The sequence below is a fragment of the Xyrauchen texanus genome, chromosome 9 (assembly GCF_025860055.1).
Source record: "Xyrauchen texanus isolate HMW12.3.18 chromosome 9, RBS_HiC_50CHRs, whole genome shotgun sequence".
NCBI classification, from domain to species: Eukaryota; Metazoa; Chordata; class Actinopteri; order Cypriniformes; family Catostomidae; genus Xyrauchen; species Xyrauchen texanus.
Genome location: NC_068284.1, coordinates 38,047,238 through 38,067,367, shown reverse-complemented (window position 1 = coordinate 38,067,367; position 20,130 = coordinate 38,047,238). Strand labels below are relative to the sequence as shown.

Here is a 20,130-nt window from a genome sequence, read left to right as displayed (position 1 = left end):
TTTTTTTTACAATTAATTGTCATATACAGTGGATATAAAAAGTCTACACACCCCTGTTAAAACAGAAGGTTTTTGTGATGTACAAAATGAAACAAAGATAAATAATATCAGACCATTTGCACTTTTAATGTAAAAATTACAACCTGCAATGCCACTGAAAACCAAAGTGACACCTTTCAGAGAAAAAAAAATAATAAAAAATGAAATAAAATAACTGCATAAGTGTGCACACCCTTTTATAATTGGGTATGTGGCTGTGTTCAGAATCAACCAATCATCAAGCTCATGTGAAATAGTACACCTCTTTTCAACTGAAGGCTGTCAAGAGGCCTACAGTAACATTAAAGGAACTGCAGCTCTTTCTGGCAGGACTGGTTGCTCCCTACATGTGACAACTATCTCCCATATTCTTCATCTGTCTGGGCTTTGGGGCAAGGTGGCAAGATGCAAGCCTTTTCTGAAGAAAAAAAAAAGAAAAACATCCAAGTCTGCAAAACCTATATCCAGTCTCCCAAAACCATGTGGAAAAATGTGTTATGGTCTAATGAGACCAAGATTGAACTTTTTGACCAAAATTGTAAAAGTTATGTTTGGCGCAAAAACAACACAGCACATCAGCAAAAAAAAAAAACACCATACCATGGTGAAGCATGGTGGTGGCAGCATCATGCTTTGGGGCTGCTTTTCTTCAGCTGGAACTGGGGCTTTAGTGAAGGTGGAGGGAATCATTAATAGCTCCAAGTACCAGTCAATATTAGCACAGAACCTTCTGGTGTCTGCTAGAAAGCTACAAATTATGAGATCTTTCAGCATGACAATGATCCAAAGTACACATCAAAATCAACAAAATAATGGCTATAGGAAAAAAAGATTAAAGTTTTGGGATGGTCCAGCCAGAGCCCAGACCTGAATCCTATAGAAAACATGTGGGGGGACCTGAAGAGGGTTGTACAAAAAAGATGCCCTCACAATCTGACAGATCTGGAATGTTTTTGCAAAGAAGAGTGGGAAAATACTACCAAGTCAAGATGTGCCAAGCTAATAGACTCTTATCCAAACAGACTGAGTGCTGTAATAAAATCAAAGGGTGCTTCAACTAAGTATTAGTTCAGGGATGTGCACACTTAGCAGTTAGGTTATTCAAAGCTTCTTTTTTCTCTCTCTCTGAAATGTGTCACTTTTGTTTTTCAGTGGCATTGCATAGGCTGTAATTTTTACATTAAGGGTGAAAAGATTCTGATAGGACTTATCAAAGTTTTTACATCACAAAACCTGCTGTTTTAACAGGGGTGTGTAGACTTTTTATATCCACTGTAATTGTCATATTTCTTAAGGTGTGCTTCATTAGAAGTAATTTTTACACACTCTAATTCCAATCACATTAGAATGCCAAAATAAGAAAATTTTAAGCTAATATACTGTAAATGCCATGTGTGTCATTCAGTTGAACTTTCACTGAGCCTCACAGCGGACATCAACAGCTCTGAATATTCGCGGTTGTCTCAAATATCCGCAGTTAGATCAAATAACCATGATCAGACAGTTATTTAATAAATCGCGACAGGACTAAACACAACAAAACTTTTTACATTTGAGCTACATGAGGTTGAAATGATATTTGTGTGTAAACAAATCCCTTTAAGATTAACATTATTATGCCCTGGAGGAAAATCCAAAAATCCACTGTAAATAAAATTAAACAATTTTCACAACATAAAAACTGTACAAAGCAGTGTGCAACTATATCTGCATGCAAACAGCGTGTTAACTTGGTTAACTTGTTAACTAATGTAATTCATTCTAATATGGGATGTAATGTAAAGTAGTGTAACAACATTTTTAATTCTTGTAATCAGATTACATTTACTGACTGATGATGTGAGATTCAGTAGATGGAAATGACTTCAATAAATCAGATTACTTATAGTAGGAATAACAATTTAAAATCTGTAGAGATTAATAAATAAATAATTAAAAAGGAAATAATGAATACTGAATTTGTTAATGAATGCAATGATACAGAAACTAAATGTTTGATTATAAATGTCAAGTATATCGAAGTCCTGAAAGTCTTGTCTAATGAACTAAGAAAGTAAATGGAAAAAAGTTGAGATGAGGTTCAAATTTGGAGATCATATGCGAAGAGCTAGAGAGCTGAAGTGTTAGTCTAACACCGAGATATTCATTAAGGTCTTCATACCCTCTTGAGACTGCCAGCAAGTATTTCCTTTTTAGGTGCAGAAAGTTCTGCACAATGATGCAATAAACCTAAGTGTCAGGTCAGGTGGTTATGAATTATAGAAGTGTGAAAGTTGTGGTTTGAGTGGAAAGATAGACTATAGCGGCACTCTTATGTTTATTTATGCAATACTTATCTCAGCGAAATACGAGGACAGGCCAGTCTCGAAACATATCCTGTTGTGTACTAGGTCTATGTCTGTTCCATGTCTGCACGTTTCTTAGAACAATAGCAGACATAAACTATGCTCTCTTGTTCCAGCTCTGAAACCTCATCAGGTCAAAAGTGTAATCAACAGGTCAAAAGGGTAACAAACTCATATACTAGAAGTGCAAATGTATACATTTGGTCTGAAGCATGCATTTAGTTCTCATGGGAACATTGAATACATAAGGCATCATGCATGAATATAATGATAGTAATACAGTGATGATATAAGTTAATATAAAACTGAGTAAATAAGTGTGAATATGTGAATATGATCACATAGCTTCTGATATAGTTGATTTCAAGCATAATATCTAGAAGCAAAAATATAAAATATAGGAAAGACTCTAGCCACTTATAGTTCATAGCACAATATAGTTCACTCAAAAATGAAATTTCTCTCAACATTTACTCACTCTAATGCCATCCCAGATTTGTAAGACTTTCATTCTTCTGCTGAACACAAATGAAGAATATCTCAGCTCTGTAGGTCCTCATAATGCAAGTGAATGGATACCAAACTTTTTATGCTCCAAAAGTATATAAGGCAGTATAAAAGTTTTCCATAAGACTCCAGTGGTTAAATCTATGTCTTCAGAAGCATTTTGATGGGTGTGGGTGAGAAACAGATCAATATTTATTTCCTTTTTATGGTTTAGTTTAGATTATGGTGACCACCTTTCCAAGCTCCAAAGTATAATTCTAACATATTATTGTATGTGATTCATGTCTTGTTCTCAAGGAATAAGATACGTTTTGGTGAGAAACAAACCTATTACAGTTTAATTTTTTTTTTTTTTTTTTTTTTGTTAATGCATGACTTAGTGTAAAGCTGCTTTGAAATTATGTGTGTTGTGAAAAGCGTAACAACATAGCTGCACACAAACCAGAGAGCAGTATGTAGTATGTAGTCATAAAATAGATGGATTTCTATATATAGCCTTATTTAGGGACTGAAGGTAGCTACAGTCACACCTTGTCCTAACTAGATGACAAACGACAAGCAATAATAGTTCATATAAATAGCGGTTCAGAATTTTCTCCGGTTTTTCCACTTCACTTTCTGTAAGCAAAACCTCCAAAGATCCACGGTCTCCTGTACTCTCCGTCTGACTGTAGCATCTGGTTGTGTATGTGTAACTACCTTCAGCCTCCTCCATGACACTGAGCCCATTTACATGCACACCAATATGCTGATTACTCTTTAATATCAGCTTATTTACAAAATCTGACAAGGTAAGAAATCCGCATTTATATGACATTTGAAATAATTGCGTTATTCTCTACCTTTGACATCAAACCATGAAGAGGGATGCGCTCAAAAAGTGCGCACATTGGCATCTACCTATGTTGATCGGGTTATTCATAAGCCGTTTATAGCCTTAACACCGATAAATGAATGCGGTTTATTGCATTTACACGACTGCATGCGTTGTTGGCTTATTAAGCATAATCGGTTCAAGAACGTGCAAGTGAACGCACTCATTGTTTGATTTAGAACTCCGGTTCAAACAAATAAGGCTGGGCATAGAAATGAATCCATTTTTCGACTACAAACTCTTGTAAGTTCTGCTCTCTGGTTTGTGTGCAGATATGTTATGTTTTATGTTATTAATATCCTTGGCGGTCCTGTTGAAGAGAAACAAAATTAGTTTCCACTTGAACGCCCCACCTTGGGCATTTAGTGTAACTACTGCTCTTGTGCAAGAGCTCTAAAGAATGCGTGCAGTCTGTTTCATGAACGTGCACAGGAGATGAACGGTCGGGCAAATGCTTCATTTAATAATACATTCGATTTTGGTTTGCTTCTAACCAAAACTTATTGTATTCCTTCAGAACAAGACACAAGTCACATACAATAAATTATTAGACTATTTTTGTGTAACTTACCCAACACTAAAGAGAAGAAAATGAGTCCACTCATCATGCAAATAACACAATTATACCTATAATGAACTTTGCACGGTTTATAAATAATTAATAACAAGCTTAAAATTTTCCATTAATGCACAACAATGTTTTTCTTTTACTGACACATGTCTGTGATTTGCAGATCTCCGAGCAGGTGGATGATGTGTGTGTTACACAGGATCAGAGTCTGTGTGTGGACTGTTTACAAACAGATAGTGAAATCATATGGAAATTCAAAATCACCACTGAGGTCAGAGATACACCCAACCATACGTTTACTTATCTATCTAAATGGGGACACACGACTTCAGTTGTTTTCCATAAAGCTAATGACTAACCTAACCAATATCCAAACCATCATTCTAAAATAACTTTTTGATGTTTTTTTTAGAATTTTAAAATCTCCTTATTTATAAAAATGTTTTTACAATTGAGGACACAAAATATCCCATAAGAGACATTTATTTCCCCCCAACTAAAGATGTTTTATCAGATGTAACTTAAATGTCCTCAAACTTTAGCTAAGTAACCACACACACAGCATATATTGTGTCTTTGTATGTGCATGTGGGTATTTGTGCTTACATGTTTTTTTTTTTTATGTGCTGGTATAGAGGTCCTTGGCTCACGTGGCTCTGCTGAAAGTGGAGAGTGGAGCAGTTTTCTCTTTGGGTGACAGTTTACAGAACACTTTCCCACCAATCACACACACTGCAGGCCACCACCTGCGCTCCTCTCACTCCACTTATGAGCTGAGTGTGTGTTTTCTGTCATTTCGCCCTGGTGTGTATGAGCAGTGGCTGGTATTTGACTTTGAAATCCGTCCAGTTCTGCTCAGGAAACTCAAAGTGAGAGTCGATCAGCAGTTCCATACCCAGCCAGATGAGGTAGAAGAGAAGGAATGTGCTGAGATTATTTCAGATGAACGTTGGAACAGAGGGAACAGGGTCATCGTGCCCTTCTCTGCCAGGAAGGAGGATGAGAAGCTTCTAAGTAAATACAAACCACCCCAGATGAATCTCCAGTTCAGTCTGTATACAGATCATAGTTCCCCACTTCATCAAGACAACTACAGAGAGAGAGCTCACTACTTCCTGTTTAAAGAGGAAATTGCTGAAGAGAAGCTCATTAGCAGGTCGGTCAATGACATGATGCCTTCTTATTATGTCCTTCTGTACTTTTTCATTTTTTTTTAATAATATAAAAATGTTTTAAAAGCAGCATGTACTTTATATGCAGGACCTTTTAAATATACACTCACTGAGCACTTTATTAGGAACACTATGGTCCTTATAAAGTGCCCAACGTGGTCCTTCTGCTGTTGTAGCCCATCCGCCTCAAGGTTCGACATGTTGTTCATTCTGAGATGCTATTCTGCTCACTACAATTGTACAGGGTGATTATCTGAGTTTCCGTAGACTTTGTCAGCTTGAACCAGTCTTTCTATTCTCCATTGACCTCTCTCATCAACAAGGCATTTCCATCCATAGAACTGCCGCTCAAAGGGTGTTTTATGTTGTTGTTTTTTTGGCACCATTCTGAGAATTTTTCACCACTCTTTGAGAATTGTGGGCATGAAAATCGCAGGAGATCAGCAGTTACAGAAATACTCAAACCTGCACGTATAGCAACAACAATCATGCCACACTCCAAATCACTGAGATCAAATTTTTTACCATACTGATGGTTGATGTGAACATTAAGTATTTGCATGAGTTTATGCATTGCACTGCTGCCACACGATTGGCTGATTAGATAATTGAACAAATAAGTACTGTAGGTGTACAGCTGTTCCCAATAAAGTGCTAAAGGAGTGTGTTACAACTTTTAACTTTCCCATGTCCACCCATCACTTCTCATTTGTAAGGTAGAAAAAGCACCTGATGCATGCATAAATTCTCCTCCCTGTTCACATCTGACACACCTTTGTTGTTTAAATCAACTCTAATTGTCACATACTTTAAAAACGCATCTTGAATTATTACGTTTTACTGTGAAAATATAATTTAATCAAATTTCAGCAAAATAACGGCAAGCTCTTCGAGGTAATGCTGCTGTGCAGAGACCGCACTCTGAAGTGAAGTGAGTGAGCAGGACATTTCATTTTACATTTTACAAATCCATCTTGCTTCGATTCCTCCGTCCTCGATTCCTTTCCTTGCATCCTTTCCTTATTTTATAAAAGGGAGAATATAGGAAGTGAGGAAAGGAGGCAAGGAAAGGAAATAAGAAAGCACAACTTTTTGATACATTATATAAGTGTTTAAGGAGCAGAAATGACATCATACAACAGCATGCAAATTACCTCTGGATACATGTTTAAGATCATTACCACTATTTGAATTTTGGAAAATAATCACCTTTTAAACTGCTGGTGTGTTGTTGCCAAAATGGATCATCATGTGGTATGACCTCAAAACATACTGAAAATGTGTTAATTTGATTATAAAGTTCATAATGGCTTTGTAAGGAAATAATGCCTGTTTTGTTGAGGTTTCCAATTCTTTAGAAAAACATCATGTGGTTTGAACAAATATCATGCGGTTTGAGACCATTGCTGAACATTGTCTATGATGGAAGTATGTCCTGGTTTTTAACTTTTTATAATTCCACGTCTAATTCAGAAGTCCTATATATTCATTTTAGTTTATTAAAATAATTTATAGTGTTTTTTTTTATTCCTCTTATTATTATTTATATGGCTGGGTGTCTATGGCAGCTCCTATATTTGGAAATGAAAAAAATTCATTAAAAAATATTCAATTGTGCAAGCCCAGCCAGTGTTCGAACGGGAAAGGTACTCACAGCATTCGAAGGGGGAGTCAACCCGGCTGCGAACAAACGAGCCCACGATATGAATAAACGTGAATAGCTCACGCTGCATATGGGTGGTAGCTCTCATTGCTGATCGAACGGGAGAGCCAGAAAAGATTGTATTGGAGGGCTCTGCAATGCCTTATCACGGGAGGCACTGAGTGGAGGTCTGAGTGGAGGCATGAATCCTAGCCACTCAAAACCAACCTGGCTCTCCCTTCAGACACAATGGAGGTGCCCTCACAGTGTAGTAATGTACTCAATGCACTTAAAATAGGGAGCCCACGATACAAATAAACGTTAGTTAGCTCGCAAGCTTTCAAACAGGAGAACCCCCTGTATTGAAGCATCTGTTTAGCAGGTTGAAGGTGAGGGGGAGCCTGATGTTGGTTCTGGTGGGTTGGGATTTGTGGATACCTTTAAGGAGAAGTGAGATCTGGGGATAGTTTATTGTGGAGGAGTTTTGGCTGAAATTTTATTTGTAGAAGAAATGGATGCCACTTAGGTATCCTTTGATGGTTCATGAATGGAGGTTTTTTGATTGATTGAGGTGTGAGGTGAAGGAGGATGTGGATGTGGAGTGAAGGGAAGGATCTTGAAATGGCTTGAAGAATGGAATCCTGGGGGATGTGGGAAGGAGTCTGAAAGGGTGATTTCTAGGAATTTCAGTTCTGAACAGGGAAGAACTGGGGTTGGTGATGGGCTCGCTTCAAGAGCCAAGGCTCTGGGTCTCTAAAAGAAAAATGAGAAGTCAGCAATATGATTTTTTGAGCCTGGAATGTGTTCTGCTTTAATTATGGTTTGCTGAGGAAGGATTTGGGACGAAGTTCGCTTGCATAAGGTAACCTTATGCAGGGAATGTTCCGGAGTAGGACAGATTAAAATGGTAGAAGGGAGGGGGTTAAAGTGAAGAGGGGAATGGGTCTGGAGCGGGGTTCTCCAGTGGAGGCAGCCTCACGTGAGAATACACTCTAGTGGCCCATGGATAGGAAGGGGTAGTGGGATGGATGTAGGCAGAGAGAATAGGTTGCGTGGAAATACTAAGGTGTCTGGAACATATGCAAAGCTTCATGCTTGCATGGGCATTTGTTATATGACGTGGGCCTGCACAGCATTCGATGGTAGGATAAATGGGGTGAATCTTCGAGTGCAGACTCACAGGGCGTTTAACAAGAGCCCATGTTTTCGTGTGAAAAGTTTATGCTGCAAATAAGCAAGAACTCACTCTGCAGTACGAATGGGTTGAGCGCAGCACTCAATATAAGGGTGTATGGTAGTCATGTCCGATTTGATGCTGAGATGCAGGCTCATGATGAACTGTTTAGGGAAAACCTGAAACAGCCCAATTGTTGTCAGTTGCTAGATCGGTGATGGTTCATTTGCTATGAGTGACACAAAATGGGTTACGGAGCCATGGAGGCTGAGACCCATGGTCTGGAAGATGTGCTGCGGTTGTGCCACATGAACGGTTGTGGCACTTGGATGGCGAGTTTGCGCTGTTTGCCATATAGTGGGAGTTTGTCGAATGGCCCTAAAGACGCTGCAGCACCTGGACTTTTTAATTTAGAATCCATAGTTAAAAACTGTGAAAAGCTTTATTTACATGTGGTAAAAATATTATATATAATGTATAAATATATCATATAAAAGAGTTTTTCATAAGATTTAAGCCTAAATGGGAAAACTCTATGTAGGTATTAGATCTGTAACTATGGTTATAGACGGTTGCTGCGTGATGCTTTAATGGCCAGCAGTGTTGGGTGTAACACGTTACAAAGTAACACTTTACTGTAATCGGATTACATTTTGGGGTAATGCATGTAGCGTGTTACTTTAAAAACTAAGTAATCTGATTTCAGTTAGAGATATGAATAAAACTTACTTGGATTACACATTTATTGCTAAAACAATAATATTAATTAAGTAGAATGCATATTAAAATGGTACTTTTGGTACTTTTATGTGTGTTGCTGTGTCAGCTAATAAGCATTGAGGACATGTATCGAGGCGACTGCAGTTGAGTGAGCTGTGTTACAATGGATGCAAATTTTCATGCGCTCACAATCAATCTCAGCGAGCTTTGTCAGCGTGCTCCCAGCCCTAGATGAGGCATGCAAGGCTGGATCATCGACAAATCCTCCTTAAATATCCACACTTTACTCCATCATCGTGTGCCTCCCTCATGTCTCTCTGCAGCTGCCATGGGAGGAGAGGGGATCGGCTTTGGGTATATATGGAAAATAGCGCTCGTTCCCATCTGACAGAGGGATACATTGCTCACAAGGTGGAAACATTTGCAAGAACGGCGTATTGAAAAAGATTTCGCTAAGCAGACATAAACAGCTTTTTATGTTCTTTATGTACTGTACACATTAAAACACAAACACAATGCTACAGCATTACAGATGCGCAAATGATAAAGGATGCTAAATTCGTCTGATCACAAGCAGGGAGTTACTCCACTCGCTGTAATGTTGTGTAAACACACCTGTTTGCACACTAAAAAGAAACAACAAGCATACAAATGCACAATGGTTTTACAATCAAATCTATCTGCAAATGGGTTTTCAGAACTGTTTCAGCTCAATAGTATTATTTTTTTGTTTTTCACACCAACAGAAACACAGGTAAACAAGCATATTTTACACATACATGCAACACACAGCTAAGATGGTTGTTGATAGTGTGCACACACACACACACACACATAACTGAAGATACTACATCATATTTTAGATAAAAACGTTAAGTTGCATTTTTTAGAAATGTATTGGATGTCTTTAGCCAAGTTGCTGTCTTTGTCATATTGCTGTAATTTGGTTAATATTTCAGTCAATATTAAAGTACTAAATTACTAACTAGCTATTAGTCACATTTTTTTTCCACAGGTTTGATTGGTTTTAGAGAGTAACTTCAAAGTAAATAATTAGTAATCAAATTACTTTCAATGTTCCCGTTATTATGCATAGTCCAAAGATCTATTTGTAAGGTGTTGTGGACAGTATTTTGAGTCTGTTGCTGATTCTTTATGTTGGGGTGTCTGACAGACAACAGTTCCCTTACAACTCAGTACACTTGGCATTGCATTTATTTACGCATACAGGGAAGGGCCTTCTACACAACCTAGTTGAAACCTCTGTACAATAATGCCAATATTCTTATATTGGCTATGGTGTTTGAGCCCTGCCCGTTGTGGCGCGAAGCTGTCTGCTATAAAAGCAGGTGCACAACACCATTTTCTTCCTTAAAGACTGCGATCCTCTCTTGTATAGAAGCCCTCTACCTTTGTCGATAAACACAAGTCAGCAGGTGGAATCTTCACAGGAAGACTTTCCGCTACCCTGCAGTGCTTCGGCGAACATCACACCGCCTCACCACTTGCCGCTTAGCTGGTGAACGGGCCATAGCATCCTGATTCCCCGCAGCGCTTCGGCAGGGTTTGTGTATCCTTACAAAGCAATTGTATATTGTGTGATATAAATAAATATTTATTTATATATCTAAAAGAGTCACTTACGTGTTTGCGTCTTTTTAAAGATCTCGTTCCGTAAATGTTCCTTGTGCGAGTGGAACATCCTGCCGTTAGATCAGCACTAGAGCTTCATCCTCACTGTTGGAGACAGACTGTCCTTACTGTGAGGGCATGAGTCTCAAGATGCTCGATCACTCGCTATTCACCCTCATTCTAAAAGGAAACGATTCAGCCTAACGATTCCTGAGGATTCACACAAGGAGACACGGCAGGGCCGCGATGTCGAGTAGGATGACATTGAGGTGGTCCTCATGCCAGCACATGCCCCGCAAACCCCTCAATCTCTACGAAGTTCATGTTTTCCCCCCAGCAAGGGCGAGGAATGTGCATGCACCACCGACAGGGAGATGCTCCGCTTCCTTACAAGGATGGTCGAAAAGCTTCTCGGCACGTTCGCATAGTGACACCATCCTATCTAATCATGGTGGAAGAAAACGGTTATGCCAGTGCTGTTGCATAATAAGAAAATGTGCTTATAATTGTAAAACCAGTTAACTGCAATTTCTTTTCATAAAAGCGGTCCATACGACTTGTATGTAATATTCCAAGTCTTCTAAATCCACACAATCACTTTGTGATTTTATGATAATCGGACAAGAAAGGTAAATTGTTATTCATTCTCAAATCAAATCAAGTCAAATGGATTTGTAAACAAAGGTTCGGGAGGAGCTTGTCAAGCTAGTGATACGAGCTTGTGATATGGGCTCGCCGACAGTTTTGTGGAGATCGCCGACAAAAGCCGTGAGAACGATCGCAATGTATGAACTATCAAAGATGCGATTTATGAGAATCGCCAACGCGTCGCCAATGTCAGCGAGATATTTAGAATGTTAAATATCTGGACCTGTCTGCAATTTCAAATTGCACAATGTGAAATATGTTTTGACTGAATACAACAGCAGCGTTGCCCTACAGTCAATGAGAGAGCAAGAAACGGGGTACATGAATTTCAGTGTGAGTCCTGATATACCTGCAACAGGCTGTGGTATCGAGAAAGTCACATTGGACCGAAACAATGGAGTAAAAATGAGTGGAACATTGGCAGGAGCACCAGATTTGATGTTTCATCTGAACTGTACCACAACCGGGTGGAGAAAGAGAAGAGTTGGAGAGAAATTTCCAATTCTCTTGGACAGTAAACAAATAGATAGATTTTTCTAGACTTTTTCATATTGTAACCAATAAAATGTATGATTAAATTCGAAAAATGGGTTTTCACTAGTGCTCACAGACATAATATGATGCCTTTAGACGATTAAAAACGTACACATCATATTCTGAAATGCATAACATATGATCATGCATTTGTTTTCGTATCTCGTATCACTTCTCGCGTGTACTCTGTTGGGAAACGTAATTTGGAGTCCAAGCAGAGTCGTCGGGGATTCGTCAATAGTGAAATGTCTTGTAATGTGTTCACCCATGTCGCGGATTCGTCCTGTAATTTGAAAACGCTACGACTTATATGACAAGACAGACAGTTGTGTAATATGAAAGGTACCACAATCCGACGTCTTTGAAAGTCGTGTAGTGGGTAGGAGGCATAAGTTGTCCTGAAGGGAGGGGAACTTATAGCTGGAACTTATAGCTGGAAGTGAGCCACATGCTCGAACCACTCCTTTATGGACAGCAAGCCAAATTTGTTTGCCCTTAACAATCTATTTATAATTTTTCCTTCAGGGGCTAGGTGGACATGCGAATATATGAAATAGAATTATTATACATTTATATAAACAGAATTATGCAAACCATATTGGTCCTTGCACGTCGTTACCAAACGATCAATGACGCAATGAGTATTTTTAATAAACTACTTCAGATGAATTACAACCAAATGACGTACATGAATAAAAATACATGTCAGTTCAACTATTACTAAATATTTTCTGTTTATTGGGATTTCAATAAGTGCTTTATTACTGTGCTCTGGCCTTTTGTAACCTCGGTCGTGTCCTCATTTGGTGCAACCAAACATAATTTGGATAATTTTGAATACATTTTCAATACCTTTTCTAGATTTGAAAGAAAAAATGTATATGTAAATTTCACAAACACCAGAGAGACTGCTCTTAAACGATAAATAAATAAATATTACTTACAGATAAAAAAAAAAACTAACTTAACCACATGAGTTTTTTTTAGGGGCAAGAACAGATTAACTTGGTAAAAACACATTACACCTATTTAAAATTGTATTAACATGGTTTAGTACAAAATTCTTCAAATATACAAAAAAAAAAATAAAATACATAAATAAATAAATTGTGTGTATATATATATATATATATATTTAAAATTGCCTTTAAAAAACCTAAATCTGTAATTGACCAAGGTATAGCCTATGGGAAATTTACAGGACCTTAACCCCCCCCAATTGTAAAATGACACAAATAATTACATTTACACATATAATTATGTAAAGTCCCAATGTCTGTGAGTCAATTTATCTTTAAGTGGCTTCCTCCTACATTAAAGCTTCAGTTATGATATAAATGATTCTTAAAATGGTATTCGCCTGCTCGGTTCATCCAGAGCAGTATATCCTATTTTAAAGACCCAGTATTGATATAAATGATTTCAGAGGAATACAGAATGAATCAAAAAGCAATCATTTATTTGCCAGGTAGGATTTAAAACACAAGTTAAAGAAACAAGTCAAAGAACATACCTGGCAGTTGAGAAAACTACATGTAATTGCAAAGCATTGGAAATCTGAATGCAGATTCCTATTATTACAGTTACACACATCGAGGTGTGGGATCATCTGACTACAGAGAACCCTGAGCTCTGGGCCAGCCTTCCTTAAATATCCAGACAGAATACACATTGTGTACCAAATGGTATTATAATTTGGGGGTGAATGGGTTCTTGACTTCCTGGTGTTAAACCTTCAAGGAGTGGGATAGACTTCCAGAATTATTCAGTATTTGGCAAAGACCTTATAACTTTGCTGTCATTAAGTTTTACAAACCTGGGAAAAAGAACACTATACCAGTCACACGGAGACATTTTAAACGATACCAAACATGTTACACTAGTTACATTATTTGTATACATCAGATATGGTCTTTTGTGACATACAGATCTTAGGTGAGACTGAGGTGATTCTGAGCTGAAGGGGAATAGATGAGGAGGAGAGAGGAGAAAATGGGACAGATGTGGAAGGGCAACAATGAAGTTTGCAATCTTCGCTCAGTGGGGTGTGGTGCCTCAGGAAGAGTTGCTAGTTGTGAGAAAGTTGTTGATATGTTGATTTTCTCAAAGATCATACATTTGCTCTTTGCCTTTGAATGCAAACATATTGGCACCCCGCCTTACACAAGCCAATCGCTGTTACTATATGATTAGATGAAACATCAGGGTTGCCTGGTGTTGTTAATGTTAGCTAAGATTACAGCACAGGGAGGTGGATAAACAGGTTGGATTAGGGTAACAGATTCAGTTAGTGATTGTAAAGAAAGTAATTATGTCATACAGTGTGCAATACATTTAGCTATGACTGGTTTTGTTCTCGTTAATGAATGTATTGTAATTTTTGTCTGTGCCATACTGCCAGCCACGCCCACAGATTTACTGCCATTCTTCACATTTGATAATCTTATGATGGTCTTGTGGTCTGCTCTAGGCAGGGTCACAGACTTTGTAATGTATCTAAGCATCAACAGCTGAAGCTGCTTGTCACATGGCAACTTCGTTTTAAACCTTTTAAAGCTTGAAGAGGTGGTCACCATAAACTGCCATTGTGTGAAATCACTGAGCACAAATGTTTTTCACAATTTCTCCCTTTGTGTTAAGAAAAAGTCTGCCAGATATTAAGATAGCATCTAGTGGCCTCATGTCTGACAGTGTCAGAAAGGTGTAACCACTTAATTGAATATAAAGGTCATTGAATGCAAACGGAGATGTACTGGCTGCCGGGAGCACCGGGTGTTTTCCCAGTGGGCTGCTGGGTAATTTGGGCTGGCCTGTCGCTGCACAAGTACCGGCCCGCCCTATAGGCGCAATAGTCGGCCGCCCTGGGCTCCAACATGTCCGCACGGGTCCCATTAAAGTGCGAATACTCCAAAAAAACTCTGTAAGGTAAAAGACATTACAATGGCTTTTATTTTATTTTTTATTCCACATCATAGCACGTTTCCGTGTGTGATTTATCTCCGTACCTTGCGTGGACCTCAGTATTACACATACATATAACAATAATGGTGACAACCAAAGACAACATATTAAGTACAAGATCTGAATAATCACAAAATGACAAATAACTGCAAGTTACAACAAAAACAATAACAGCAGCATATATTAAATCTGCTAACAGTAAAGCTATGAGCAGTACATAGTAATTTGCATAATTGATTCATAACACAGGGAGCTGAAGTGCAGCATACTGAATAATACTCACACCTGATAAAAATGCAGAAAATAAGTCATGTAAAATATGACTGTGGCTATTTGAGTATTTGAGGCTTACTTTGTTTAAGCATAGGGCTTTTCACTTTTTCCAAGAATAATCTGGGGAAGGAATTAAAACACAGCAGATATAAAGATAAAAAAATATTAAATATGAGCAATTCATCTGCAAAATATCTGCACGTCTTTGAGAGGTATGTTTATTTTGTTTTACATGTATTTATATTTGTTTATATTTATATATGTACATATTCTGGCAAAAATGTGTTTTGATTGTTTAAAAAAAAAAAAATATATATATATATATATATATATATATATATATATATATATATATATATATATATATATATATATATATATATATATATATATATATATATATATATATATATTATTGTTATACTTGTTTTTTCCACAACTTCATATTAACTAAGACAATAGTTTATTTGCACTTCTAGAAAAAAGTTGAAAGGTGATAAAGAACTTTAAAAACTTTGAAGAAATGCGGACTTGTCACAGCACCTAAAATACACACTTTGCCTTGTAGTTTCATGTACATTTTAACCTAACATCTGTACGTTGAGAAAAAAGTTTCTGTGCTTATTTTAGTGCTTTCTCTAAAAAAATCCACTCATCGTATTTACATTGGTTTTAAAGTTATGACAATTTTTTGCACTGTTGGTGCCCATTGTCATGACTAGCAGTCAATAGAATATTTTTTTTCTTTCATTCTTTTCAACAAAATGTTTAAATTGTGCCAGAAAATGAAATCAGTGAGTCGGTGTGTTATGTGTGGTGTGTTGCAGGCTGGGTTTGGTGGGCCACTCTGGGCCAGAAATTCCAGGGCCACTTTTTAGTCCCAGTCCACCCCTGAATGCAAACCATATCCCTAAATTACTGATCAGGGTTCCCCAGATAGACATACTCTGAATAGAAACCTGGAAATATCGAATTGAGGAATCAGCGAATTGGTCTGAATTAGAATTTTTCCAGTAATCACAAACTGCTCGACGTCATGGAAACAATTCATAGGTCAAAAAGTGTAAGAACCTTGTTTATAGCACTATTTGCAAAGTTTACATTTACATTGCAAAGTTTACATTTACATAACAATGTAAATGTAAAGTCCTGAGTTGCCATGATTGGATGAAGCATGGGCAAGGCTGCAAATGCTGTTGTTATGCTTTGCTAAAATAGTAAAGAGATTAAATTATTTCTACATGCAGAGGTGAATGAACTCGATTTGACTCAATGCCAACACTTTTGTCAATGATCCAGATTAATAACTCGGACAAAATAATGTTGGCCATATTCCATAGACAGCTTTTGCATGTGGTCCAGAGTGTTATTGAAAAAACCTGCATCTTATTCACTAACCACTTTCAATCTAGTTTATGCAGTTTCAATTAGTGCTGAAATATCTCTGTTAGGCTCATTATACTGTCGATTGTGCTTTATTCACAAAACTCTGTCCAGCAAAATAATCATCACGCTCAGTCTAAGGAAAGCAGGTGGTAAACTGAATTTTAATCAAAAGTGTTTGTATACATTTTCAATTGATCATGGCAGTATTTGGTTCAATTATGATTAGATGGAGAAGAGCTTTATCATCTGGCATATATCCAGATGTGTGGTGTAGTCAAGCACATTTTCAGTATGTTTAAGAGATGATTCATGAGTCTCAATGACGATCACAATGATGCTGTGCAGTCCGTCAGGGTGTATCAAATAGGGTGATCTGCTGCATCCTCTGCATATAGCGCTCAGAACGGCCCGCAAGATCAGAATTGTGCATGCTAATGTCATTCTGCACAGATTTTGTGACCACATTTGCGCCATATCCTCATCTGTATAATTCCTTTAGTGAATAAAGCACTAAACCAGCACAGACTACAGTATATACACTAATATATAGACTGAATATATATGGTACTTTTACTGGATGCAATTCACTCTTAGTGAAATCAGAGAATCTCTCTTCATATTAAACCTGTTTTTTACTTCTTGGAACGTACGTATGGAGTACAAAAATACCCAGATTTTTTTAGATCCAAGGACAACAAATTGCCTGATATTTGATATTTTAAATGAATTGTAAATGGTTTTCTCTATTCCTCCCACTAATTTAGTCTAATCCTCACCAAATTTGGGTCAGATGTCCTTCATTGTCTTTGTAAACAGACACTCACCAGACCAATGTTTATAAGGCGCTGAGTCCAAAAAATAGCATTAAATGTAAGAAAAATGCTTGCACACTAAAAAATATGTAATAAATAACCATGTGGTTAACGTTTAGACCAACACAAGAGACATTTTTAGAATATTACATTAAACTTTAAATCGTCTATTTTGTTTCTAGCTAGATTGAAATAGACAATGCAAAGTTGAATGTATTTTTATGAAGAAAGTATGGGTCTTTTACTACAACATATTAACAAATTGTACTGTGAAAACGACAAACAGAGAGTAAAGCTATTTCTTGGAAATGCTTTTGCTTACTTAAATGAAACTTGGTAAGTTACCTTGGGAACCTCTGATTGTTGGGATTGTGTTTAAGATACAATGTGGCTCTATAATTGATGCTTCTAACTACAGTATATTGATGGTTGCTTCTGTTTGCTGCTTCTTCCAAACCTGCAGATTAAATATTTGTGGAAGCGTGTCTCTCTCACAACATCAACGTCAAACGAGGTTTATTGCTGCTCCAGGGAAGCTCTTTGCCACTCTCAAGGTCTCTTGTTCACTCACACCAGACTCTCCAGAAGGGCTGATGCTGAAACGAGGGGTGGAGATGGCTTTGGTGAACACCACGGCAGCAAAGGGCAACATTACTTGTATGTCAGTGGAGAACAGTAACCGAGTGTATGAGGCATTGGTGTGCAGGCAGGCCACAGATGAGGGTCACATCAGCCTTGAGCTGTCTGCACCTTGTGTGTCTGAGCTACAATTGAAGAAAGAAAGTAGGTGTGAAATGGAGGTTCAGTTTCAACTGAACAGACTGTGGTTCTGTCAGATGCACCAGGCTATTGACCTCCTACCATACTTGCACTTTGTTCTGCCTGACCTCAGTAACTGTTGTGTCCCTGTAAACAAAACCAAACAGTCTGAACTGAACAACAAACAGCAAATTGCCCTGAACTTCATCCTTGGTAAGTGTGAGGGTAGCAAGGTTGCTGCTCCCTTGCTGATATACGGCCCGTTTGGCACTGGGAAGACACTCTGTCTCGCTTCAGCAGCCAAAAAGTTGGCCAGCCAGCCCCAAACCAGAGTGCTCATCTGCACTCATTCTAACAGGTAATCTGCCAATAAATAAACAGTTATTATATATTATAGATTATTATTCCATAGCGCTGTATACTGCAATGAATTGCAATATATTCAGATGTTTATTTGCAACAAGAAGAATAAAAACAAATAGGAACAACTAATCTCCTGTGAATGTAAAAGCACCTCTCTATCAAAATCTACATATAGTACTGAGCGAAAGTTTTAGGCAGTTGTGAAAAATAATGTAGAGAGAGAATGCCATGAATTATTTTTCTATCAATTAACTTAAACTTAATAAATATTTGGTTGACCACCCTATGCTTTTAAAAACAGCACCAATTCCCTAGGTAAACTTGCACACAGTTTTACGAGGTTGTTGGTAGATATGTAGTTCCAAGCCTCTTGGAAAACTTGTCACAGTTCGGTATATTTAGGCTGTCTCTTCATGTAATTCCAGACTGACTCGATGTTGAGATCTGGGCTCTCTGGGGGCCATACCATTTGTTGAAAGAATCAATGTTCTACTTCTATTCTATTTGCAAAAGGAATGTTTGAAAATCTAAATTTGATCTTTTCTAATATGCCTCCGATTTTGCACAGTACTTTTTAAGAAATTAAATTTTGAGTGTTGTTCCCTGTAGCTCGGCAGATTTATATGTCAGAATTCACTTCCATCCATATATTACAAATGGACATCCAGACCTCAAACTACTCAGGATAAAGGCAAATAAGGGTGGGAAATCCATCAAAGCAACCGATGACATCACTCGCAAATACTGTCTCTGCTCTAATGATGGACAGTCCTTCATTCTCCCAGCACGCTCCCATCTAGAGTCAAACAACATCATCATAACTACCACATCAATGGCACGTCATCTCCGTGAGCTGAAGCTTCCTGCAGATTTTTTCAGCCATATCCTGATTGATGAGGCATCTCAGATGTTGGAGGGTGAAGCACTCATGGCTCTAGGCTTAGCAGACAAACACACTCGAGTTGTGTTAGCAGGTGACCACATGCAAATGGCTCCAAAACTTTTCTCTGTGACCGATGACAAGCGATCAGAACACACATTGCTCAACCGCCTCTTCCGCTACTATCAAGATCAAAGCAGCAATATTGCCAAGAGAAGCAGAGTGATCTTTAATGAGAACTACCGTTCCACAGCAGAAATAGTGGACTTTGTATCCACCCACTTCTATGTGAGCGATGGCATCAAGGCTATAGGAGATGTCCCTCCCCATCCCAGGCTACATCCCCTGATCTTCCAGCATGTCAGAGGAGAATGCAATTTGAACTCAAGCTCCATGTCCTGGTGCAACCGTGCAGAGGTTACTAGTGTGATAAATGTGATCCAAGGGCTTGTGACAGATTGGCCAATGGAATGGGGTGAAAGAGAACCAATGGATATCTGTGTTCTAAGTGAAGGCCAGCAGGTACCCAGTGTTTATCACTTTGATAAGTCATGACAAATACTTGCGTAACATTCTGTAATATCACTGCACAAAGACACATGCTCTAAGAGAATGAAAATAATTAACAACTACTAATCAAGCACTGATGTGATAAAAGTGGGGTTCAAGTTACATCAAAGTATCTTTAATTTCTTCAGGTTGAGGTCATGAAATACCAACTCCGGCAGAATAAAATTCAAGTTTCTGTACAGAATTTGGCAAACATTCAAGGTATGTGTTCAGAACACTGCTGCGTTGATAAATACATACTTTGGATTTGTATGATATGCAATTTTGA

At 37.9% G+C, this 20,130-nt stretch overlaps 1 protein-coding gene across 1 annotated transcript in view; it reads left to right on the top strand.

Moving 5' to 3' along the window:
* LOC127649544 (helicase with zinc finger domain 2-like) overlaps positions 1–20,130 on the top strand; it is a 38,783-nt gene that overhangs the window by 5,335 nt on the left and 13,318 nt on the right. The window contains 5 exon segments of the mRNA XM_052134701.1: positions 4,500–4,607; positions 4,972–5,492; positions 17,754–18,407; positions 19,022–19,814; positions 19,991–20,063. Of these exon segments, the coding sequence (XP_051990661.1) occupies positions 4,500–4,607; positions 4,972–5,492; positions 17,754–18,407; positions 19,022–19,814; positions 19,991–20,063 (2,149 nt within the window).